General features: G+C 37.8%; 1 protein-coding gene across 1 annotated transcript in view; it reads right to left on the minus strand.

The window, feature by feature from the left end:
* Positions 1-10,808, minus strand: part of BBS4 (Bardet-Biedl syndrome 4) — a 150,681-nt gene extending 139,873 nt beyond the window's left edge. The window contains exons 1-3 of the mRNA XM_074186423.1: positions 10,659-10,808; positions 10,438-10,598; positions 4,357-4,469 (exon numbers count right to left, since the gene is read on the minus strand). Of these exons, the coding sequence (XP_074042524.1) occupies positions 4,357-4,469; positions 10,438-10,598; positions 10,659-10,710 (326 nt within the window). The 5' untranslated portion in view covers positions 10,711-10,808. The remainder of the gene's footprint in view (positions 1-4,356; positions 4,470-10,437; positions 10,599-10,658) is intronic.
* Between the last annotated feature and the right edge of the window lie 229 nt (positions 10,809-11,037).

Genomic DNA, 11,037 nt, shown 5'->3' on the forward strand with positions numbered 1-11,037 from the left:
CTCCCAGCGACCTGTCCACCTTCCTGGAAAGGACAGGATGGACGACGACCTAGGAGGACAACTCCTTGGGAGGATGTACAATGGGTCACATGTGGCCTAAGTGCGTGGGCTTACACTCACCCTCCCTACTCTACAGATACAGATACAGATATCTGCGCATATTACAAATTTATGAAGATGAAATTTCAACAATATTGAACAAATATCCTTTTGTAACTTCTTACCAGTAAGAATATGATCATTTGAAGAAGTTTGTCCTGGTAGTTTAGAGGATGCGTTGAAAACAACTCGCAAGCGAGTGCTCAAACTATCAGGTTTCAGTACACAATGATGCGGAATATAATATGAGGCAACAGTGAATCTTTCATTCCTTGGAACTGGTTACATATGTTCCAATGTTAAGTATTCTTTCATGAAATCCGAATATTCTGCATACAATTCATTATCTCTTAAAAGGTTGCGTTCTAAGGAATGAAATCGATTCAAGGCTAGCGATCGTGATACACGAAAAACAGAAGGAGAATCGCGAAAAGGCAAGCGTACACAAAAGCTTTCTGTTTCAGTTCTAGTGCATGTACGCGAAAATATTTGATCACACAAAATCTCATCACGCAAAAGACATGGCTTGTGCGAAATATTCTCCATTTCCCAAAATTGTCTCAAAGTGTTATCCAAAGAATTATTAGGGGTACACAAAAATGACCTGATTGTTGAATGAGGAGTGACATTAACTTTTCCCATCAGTATATATCCAAAAACAGTACTAAGGGCATGTAGCGACCCAGCGATACCTGAGATGTGACCAACCAACAATATTTCTGAGAAAATATCAGCTCCAAGCAAAATATCTATCTCTCCAGGAATACCAAAAGTCCCATCAGCTAAATTCATATTCACAATAAGTGGGCATTTTTCAATACAAATTTTTATTAAAGGCATTGGATCGCAGATTTTTTCTAAAATGTCTTTGCAAACAGAGAATTATAAGATTCTTTTGGACAAATAGTTATAGTAACTACTCCAAGATTTGATGAGGTGTGCATAGATCCGAGACCCCTCACTTCGATCGTAGACTTAGAAGTCCTTAATCCCAGGTGCTCCACTGACCGTTGAGTTACGAAAGAACTCATACTTCCTGGGTCAAGAAGACATCTCATTCGCTAAAACAATCCCCAACAATCACGTACCTCTATAATGGCTGTGGACAATAAAACAGTACTATTTTGAAATACTCCGGAACCAAGCATCGATATGGACTTAGAATTATTAATTTTTTTCGAAGATTCTTGATTTGACGACGACGTAGGGGTAGAGCGCTCTACTGAAGGCGAAATGGTAGTACTTTGCGGTGTATTTTCAAAATGCAAGACACTATGATGTCGTCTCCTACATTTGGAACAAGTATTTGATAATTTACAATTATTCACCATATGCAAGTTACTCAAACAATTGAAACACAAGTGAGAATTTTTGCTGAAATTGCTGAAATTGAAGCGGTCTGTGGGAGTTTTCTCCAAGAATAACTTGCAGTGATAAAGAGCGTGATTACCTCGACATAATAAGCATTGAGTAGCGGAAGGTTTGACAAGAAAAGATTTGGTGCGTGCAGAATTAGACACTGGTTTACTAATAGAAGTATTCCGTTTTGGTGGTGCGGTGGCAAATGAACACGTATCATGGGCGATACATACTTTACTCAGAAAATCCTCAAACAACTTATATGTAGGAACTTCGGTGGAACCATGCTCTAATTCAAATGTTTTTTCAAGATTAGTATCCAATCGTTGCAATATAAGCATAACAATGATAAAATCCCAATTATCGACTGGAAATCCCAAAGTCTGTAAAGCAGCAGTTTTCTGAAAACGTATCTGAAAGTTTCCTGATCGATCCAGGATTTGCTGAATTAACCTTGGGAAAATTTTCAATTTGACCCCAATGAGCTTGAGCATGTAAGCGTTTATTAGTATAGCGATCCACCAAAGTTTTATAAGCAGTTGGGTAATTTTTTGAGGTTATAGGTAATTTGCGTACAAGTGACAATGGCGCTCCTTGTAAACTCAAAACGAGGTAATTAAACTTTTCAACATCACTTAAGAACGTATTTTCATGAACTAAAACGTTGAATGAATCTAAATATGAAGTGAAAGTTGTGTAATCTCCATCGAATTTTGGAAGATCAATAGTTGGAAGACGTACTTGCGATGGTCCTCCGTGATCAACTGTACTTGACTTCATATATTGTTTCTTCGACCGACATATTAGCTTCGGGATCAGCGAGCAATAAAGATAGTATGGTTTGATGATGCTTATTAAACTCTTGCCTCAATTCATCCAACTCAGCATAGCGAACCCGAAAAATGCTATGGAGAGATATATCTGTACGAGGTCAATTAGCAATATCACTTACAATATGAACTTCATTCAAATGAGTATTTCTGTATAAACGTGCTTACTTCAACTTAACTGCCATTTTGAATTGTTAACACCTAGTAATAATAGCGAAATATTTAATATTCATTCAAGGTAGATAGACTAAAATTCAAAACACAGTGATGTTGAACTCCAGCCGATATATATTTGATGTTTTAATAATCTTAAGCAGCAATGATATTTCTAGGAACACTTGGCAACTATGTTTACCGGCAATTTATGGCGTATGGTAATTCTAAAACACAAAAATGCGAAAGCGATGCGAACTATTCAAAATGAGAGTTTCAAATGCGATGCAATAATACAATTCAGATGACGAGAATGCAGAATTTATTGAAAACTGGCAACTTTTTTCAACAGAAAACAAAGTAATCCGGCTCGAAGGACCATAAAAAATGTACGTTAAAAAATACAAATGATATAGCGAAAGTACATAAGTGGCGTTATCAGTGGACTGTAATTATAATTGTAATTAATTTCGATACGAGAGCATCAAAGTTACCTGATAGTTGGAGTTTTCCTCTTGGATAAGCTGTTCTGGGTTTTCTCAGGAGCTCCTTGGGATGTTTTCCAGCTAACTTAACTGTTGATGCATATACTCGTTGACACAACATTCACAAAAGGGATAAATAGAAGTATATCTAGGAGATAGCGAACGAACTGATTATATCGTTTTCAAAACGGTTGCGATTCAACTTCAAAATCATTAACAACACTAAATCTTCTTTCTGGTAAGTCATAAAAAACCATAAACAAAAAACTTTGAATGCTCGGTCTCGCGATACAGATATCGAACTGAAAATTGAAATGTTGCCGGTTTTCCGAACACCCTGGTATTTCGTTTCGTTGAAATGTCTTATCCGTTGAAGGTGAAACTCTGTCGAACGCCTTGGAGACGTCTAGGAATATCGGTCCGGTGTGGTATCCTTTGTCCAGGTTGAAACAGTCTGTCGCATAGTCAACTACCCCCAGGACTTGCAACTCTGTCGATTGTTCGGATCTCAAAACAAACTCTTCATCTGGCAAGATTCCTAGTTCGTTGGTTTGGTCTTCTAGTCTTTTCAAGTTTACTCGTTCTGCCACTTTGCTTATAGAAGGGGTTGAGCTTACAATCAATACAACAAAATACTTCAATTGAAACTCCAATTATTACTCAAATGTATATGGCCTTACTAGATCGCTCCGCGTATTGCATTGTCACTTCCACTTGACTGGCCTGATAGGCGAGTGGATCGCGTTTATATTTGGCAATCGAAAGCGCTGGAAAATTCTTTGGAATTCCATTGAAGCCGAGGGCATTATTCTCGCCACGTCTAGAAATGCAGCAAACATCGAACTTTCGCGAAACTTCGGTAGGACTGGGCGCGCTCTTAGCCACGTCACAATTGGTTTATGGCTACCAGTGGCGGCCGGCGTTATTTTCTTCAGGGCTTGATTTTCAACAATGCCTTGGCTAGCTGGGGTGATGTCAATAATAGTGCGTCAAAATAAACTCATTTCTAACTCGGCATTTTCAGCTAAACCAAAAATATTTCTGCGCCCTAACTTCACAGCTGATTACAATTTTACACGAAGCCAATGTTTAGGGGTACTAACAAGGTAAACATTTTTGTGAAAAAAAAATGAAAATGAAATATTCGCTATTCAAAATGTTTTTACTTCGAATTGGCATAAGATAAATAAAAAATTAATAGATAGTTGTATTGATTGTTCAAAAACTCAATTCTCCTTTTCATTATACACTTATGGAGGGGTTGATCTGTAGGGCAGGAAGTTGAGACAAGGTTGAAAAATGTTATTGAAAAAATTTTCAAATATAAGAATCGTTCTGTCTGAGGATTGCGGATTGCGGTAAAACCTAGTAGACAAACTGTCTACTAGGTTTTACAAAATCATTAATTGTTTCGTTGGTTCACTACTTACAAGCATTTTCCAGCTTCTTTCAAATTTTCGATGTTCTCTGGATTCAATCTCAGACACGCCTGAAAAGAATTCAGTGCCTCCTGTAGTTTTCCTTCCTCCCGAAATATTTTACCCTATAAAAAGAAAATTCCAATATTGCAAGTGATAAATTCCACAAAAACATTCATGAGTTTCCGCGGTGACATTGCCATGGGAAAATCGCGACCAAACTATGCGTTGAAATTACCCTTTCAAAATTTCCCTGTCTCAATCATGAGAAGTTTCGTTCAATATCAGCTGAGATTGATATTTTGTTATCCAAAAATTCCACAATGAATGTCCCCGGAGTAAAATAAGCTTCGGAACGACCTATTTTGTTATTCCTTTGCAGGAATTTCATTATAGTGTACATCAACAGGAACTTTTCAATCAAATAATGTTGGGTGCAATCAAGCCATTGGCGTAACGTAACAGAGAGATGAAGGAATAATAGCACTGTATACAAGGATATCATATCAATAATTTGAGAAGCAAATTCAATAAAAAGAGTTCAAAAGAATGAAGAAGTTAACTGTGTCGAAATTATTTTTGGGGTTTGTTGACATAAGTCTGTAGGTTTTTATAATTGACGTAAATATTGTCAAAGGCGATGAGACAATAGACACAGTTCTCAAGTTATCCTCACAGCGCAATTCAGACTGATTGAATTTTTTCAAGGACAAAACACAAGCACTACAGAAAAAATCTTGAGGCTCTCTCAGAGCGGAACCTGTGCCATTCACATGTGCGATTCACATTGGATTTCAATCGCTGGAGGGTAAATTCGTTTGGAAAAAATTTCTCAGCAAATTTATTCCATATAAACGTTGTTCTCCGGATGAAAGAGTTCCTAAACAGTGAAGTTCGAGGTGTACTGTGTTGAACCTCAGAACGATGAGCAGCCACATTCCATCGCGTATTTCATATATGTACCGCTCTTGGTGGAATCAAATGTGCCAAGTCACTTGAACACTTCCCATGAAATTATCTGTAGAAGAGAGATAAATCTCCAACCTCTCTTCAATGAATAACTGATATATGGGGTCTGTTCAAAAATGAGGTGAATTTTCATTTTTCTCGAAAAGTATTGATTAATTCATCAATTTCTATTTTGCCCCTTCAAAGTAGTCCCCCTCAGATATGATACACTTCTGTCAGCGTTTTTCCAATCCTTATCACCCTTTTCTGGAACATAGTTCTGGATACCCTGTTTAATCATCTCAACAATAATGGATTCTACACAATTGTATATGCAGATGACATAGTTATTTTGCAGACAGTCAAATTTATGAACACACTGTGCGATAGAGCGCAGGATGGGCTCAAATTAATAGAAACATGGTGTAAGGAACACTCACTGTCGATCAATCACAAGAAGACTGAGATAGTCCTTTTCACTGGAAAAAGGTTTATCTGACTTAAAACCTCCCGAAATCTTCAAAAACAAACTGAACTTCTCTGAAGCGGTGAAATACCTCGGTACTATCCTCGAAAGGAAGCTAACATGAAACTCTCACATACAGAGTAGAGCAAAAAGAGCATATGTGGCTTATGAGCAATGTCGGGTCGGGTCTTTCACCTCGTGTGGTCACCTAGATCTACATTGCAATAATGAGATTTATGTTAACGTACGGAGCCATTGCATGGGGACCGAAAGTTCTACAAGCAACCGCTTGTATCAAATACAGCGACTGGCTTGTTTAAACATCACAGGAGCCAAGAGAACAACACCAACCGCGGTAATGGAATTAATTACTGGTCTATCCCCCCTGGGCCTATACGTTGAGGAGGTTGCGTTAATGGCCGCAGTAGGATTTTTGACTGGCCACTGACAACTAAGGAAACACCTCCATTATAGCCCCAGCTAGTAGGCCCATTATAGCCCCATTATAGCCCCAGCTATGCAGGATGAGTGATCAGGAAGATGAGACTGTCAGGCATGTCCTATGCGAGTGCCCGGAGTTATCGTCAATAAGAGGGTGTGTGTTCGACGAATCTTGGCCTACACCTGCCGATATAAAGGAGATGTCTCCCAGTGACCTGTTCACCTTCCTGGAAAGGACAGGGTGGACGATGACTTAGGAGGACAACTCCTTGGGAGGATGTACAATGGGTCACATTCGGTCTATGTGCTGTGGGCCTACACTCACCCTCCCTACTCTACAGATATAGACAGATACCTACTTGAACTCTCTCAGCGATTCGGTTTATATCTTCTCAATCGTCGCAAAACGCCATCCTCTCATAGGTATCTTCAATTTTGGGAACAAAAAAAGTTGCAGTGGGCCAAATCTGGTGAATAATGTGGCTGAGGATCACGATGTTGTTTTTATCCAAAATATACGAACAAGCAATGAAGAGTGAGCAGGTACAGTATCGTGATGCAAAAGCCATAAATGGTTTTTCCACAATGCCAGACGTTTTCTTTGTATTGCTTCTCACAAGCGGCGCATAACTCCAAGATAATACTCCCTATTGACCGTACGACCATGTGGCAAAAACTCCTGATGCACTACACCACGTTAATCGAAGAAAACAGTGAGCAAAACCTTGACATTTGATTGGTATTGGCTCTCCTAGGCTCTTCCATTGAGACGATTTGATTTTGGTTTCGATGTCATAACCATATACCCATGATTCATTACCAGCTATGACCCTCTCAGGCAAATCTGGGCATTGATGTTGACATCATTCAACATTATTGAGGGATGCTCATGCGAAGTTTTTTTGGTCAAAATTCTGAAATTTGAACAAACTTCGCTGCCACACACTTCATGCCTTAAATTTACGAAAAAATCAAATGGCATGAGCCAACCGATATGCCGACATCCTCATCAAGTTCCCTAGTAGTGATTCGACAATTCTTCATAATAATTTTCTTCACTCGCTCAACATTTTCATTGGTTGTTCATGTGCTGGGGCGTCCAGGGCAAGCGTCGTCATTCACATCTTCCCGACCTTCTGCGAAGAGCTTGTACACTTGGGTAAAAAAATTCTGACAGAGTACAATCACCGTATGCCACTGACAAATTTTCAAGTGTTTTTGACTACTCAGTTCCATTTTTCACACAAATTTTGATGTAAATTGTTTGATCTATCATTTTCGATAGCAAAATATCGCCGAACACGCAAAACACTTCGAAGTTTCATGCCTCTTACCAACAAACTAAACATGCTAAACAGCTTCATTTATGAACACTTGTTCGAGACAAGTGTAGCAACATAAAAAAATCGCTTATTGAATGTACGTTGCCCACGAAATTTGAACATTCACCTTATTTTTTCAACAGGCCTCGAATTGATCGAGGTTCGGATATCCGGTATCATTGCATTGATGGTGGGCTTCTTTCTTATTGCTTGGGTTCGTTTATTGTCAAGTGGAGAATGCCACGCTTCATTAATGTTCATTCCCTCTTCCACTCTTTCTGTGTTTTTGAATTTGATTAGCTTTCCTTCACAGTGCAGATGTAAACATTTTCCCCCTCTTAACTTTCGAACGGCCCAATATATCAGAGCCAGACAAAATTTTGGTGGAGAGGAATGATTGAGTAAAGACAGGCCCGAAGAAGCCATTGTATGGCGAATACGTGAATGATTTTTAGTACTTTTTGATAAAAAGCTGAAAATATGTTTATTTCAATCATCTATATAATCTTCATCAACTAATGTCGGATTTTTCTAAATGAATGTTCATTGGGGAGAAAAATAAATCAATAACATCATCTGCAATAGATGAGTGTTAATTTCAAGGGTATAAAATAATAGTGTTTTATTTCAACCTCGTTATTATTCATCTCATACATAATAATAGGGGAGCCCAAGCGAGGATTTCGGGATTTACTAAAGCGCGGCAGATTAATATACAGGGGGATACCTTGTACCCGGTTAAGTACCTCCACCAAATATGAACCCCATATATAAGGCCGCCTGTGAAGGATAAAGGATCAGATTAGTAAAAAAAAATTGATCATCAGAAATTCTCGAGCGCGTCAGATTAAGGTAGGGTGAGTTAATTACATGCCAAAAAGTGTATATTCCAGTAATCTGACAATTTGAGAGTGACGTAAAGAAAGGGGAGGGCAACAAAATTGTGAAAAAATAACGTCATTTCGGCATTCTCGAGCTAATTTTTTTTTATTTTGAAGGAAATAATTCAAGGATAACGAAAAAATATATAATTCCGCAAGCCGAAATAACAAAAATTTGTCAATAAATTTTAATGCGTGCAGCTGTGTGATAGGTACCTAATTTCCCTCTCCGAGTTTCTATTTCTCTTTCACTTTTTCTCTATTAATCTCCTCTCACTTCGTCCCCCCCCCCCCTGTTGCCATGACGCCATCACAGCTGATCACAGACTCGTTCGTGATGAAGATAAAGATGATGATTAATTAATCAATTAAATTTTCTGAGCATTTTTTTCATTTATTTTCTTATAAATACAAGTATTCTACTTAAAAAAACATACAGTTATTTATTTGCATGATATTTCCTGAGCTTTTCAATCAATTAATTTCAATTATTTGAAAAAAAAAATCTTCAAAAAATATTTTTTTATCAGATTAGGCGAATCCCTCTAGATAATCGTCAGATTATTAGACAGCACGTCTAGACCCTGAAGATGAACCATATATATCTCAATCTGACGCGCTTGAGTATTTCAAAATGACTAATTTCTTTTGCACATTATAATAATGGCCGCGAGTTGGCGTCAAATCGAAATCGTCAGATTATTGAATATTGTTGCACTTAACACCTCCTTAGAAAATCTGACGCGCTCGATTAATTTTTTTTTCTTTTCACTTTTAACCCTTACGTACAACTACCCGCATCATGCAAAAGATCAGATTAATATACGAAGATTATTAAAAATACGTAGGACATTGATGCTATCAATATCTGACGCGCTCGATAATGTCCATGCAACAGTATTTTTTACATATTTAAAAATCTATAGCCGCTTTTCCCACCGATGAAAAGGTATATATTATATAACATTTTTTTCTTCTTATCATCTAAGCTTTGCAACCTAATATGTCTCTATGACGCTCGAGTAAATCCCCATTTTGCATCGTGGGCTCCCCTACTATAATGAAATCATTTGAGCAATGTTGGAAATCTTCAGTATTACTATTTTCATTTGGGTTTGTAGGTCGTCGTACTTTGGAACTAACGTTTGAAACTAATGTTTCGTCAGCACGAGTGGCTGGCTTCTTCAGAGGTTCATTCATCTTGATGATTCGCCGATGACTGGTGATTTCTATTCCGAAGGTTGTATTTATGTTGACTCAGGTAACACTTGGGCCTATAGCAACAATGAAACAAGAAAGGCGGCCTACCTGAATCAACATAAATACAACCTACGGACTAGAAATCACCAGTCATCGGCGAATCATCAAGATGAATGAACTTCTGAAGAAGCCAACCACTCGTGCTGGCGAAACACCCGAATGAAGATAGTAACACTGGAAATCTTGGCCGCGAAAGCCTTAACCAATTTATCAAATGTTCGAAATGTTCTCTTCGAACGCCCTGACGATAAAACTGTTTCGAACTTGTTGGTACCAAGTTTCGGTCATTCCGTCTCTAAGTTTCCGCATTGTCCCCGGTTACATAACATAAACGATTCGATCCAGCCCCAAAGAGAAAAATCGAAAGAAGTAAAATCTGGAGAACGAGCAGGATATTTCAGTGGACCGAGCCTTCTAATCCACATGCCTGAGTATCTCTGATCGAATCAATCTGGTACAGACCTGTGCAGTACTCTGTTGAAAAACAACTGAATTTTTGTATTCATCTTGATTGTTGGTCATAATTTCTTCAATCCATAATTATGTTTTGTTTATTGCTATTTAGTCGAAAAAAATTGCTATAAAGTAGCTAACACACTACTTTGTGAACATCATTGGTTGTCAATACTCTTGACAACCAATAAAAATGTTATTCTAAATGATAGTTGTACAAAAAATTAGTCACTCCACTTTTTTATAACATCCAAAATTAAACGTGCCTCTGACATTAATCGTGAGTTGCTAAATAACTGATAACGACTATAAATATTCTCACTTGTTTATGGAGAGCAAATTCATTTCTGCCATTGCTTCTCTCGAGTTCCCGCTTTATCAGACTTTTGCACCCCTCTAGTTCACCCCTTACGTGTTGTAAATGGATCAACCAGTTGAATTTTTCCAGGGGTGGAAACTTCTCGGAAACTTTCACTTTCTCGCCTGAAATATGTTATTTTATAAATAACAGATACCTCGCCGCCATATTCTCAAGAAACTTACTCGACTTTTTGTCTAAAATACTCGTATTCTGACTTGTTCCATTCGAAATCATTTTATTTCTGGTACATATATCAATTGAATGTTCCTGCCAACAGTTGTATAGTGGAGGTTGCTAGGTTACCATTTCTTCAGTCGGAGTAATCGAACAAACCTAAAATTGAGTGAATCTATTTCATTTCGGTTTTCTTTTTGTTTATAAGAAGTTCTGTTTGTTCATTTAAAAATATATTTCATTTGAATGAAATGAAAATGAATCAAATTAAATTGAAATGATTTATAGTAAGCGCCAACTAAATTCCTATTGGATTACGATAAGCCCCTTTCCGGGCAGTGTCGTACTATAATTAGTTTTAAATAGGGGAGCAAATGGAACATGACT

This window comes from Leptinotarsa decemlineata, unplaced genomic scaffold (assembly GCF_025532065.1).
Source record: "Leptinotarsa decemlineata unplaced genomic scaffold, Ldec_3_MD MMD2_tig00078422_RagTag_RagTag, whole genome shotgun sequence".
In the NCBI taxonomy this organism is placed as follows: Eukaryota; Metazoa; Arthropoda; class Insecta; order Coleoptera; family Chrysomelidae; genus Leptinotarsa; species Leptinotarsa decemlineata.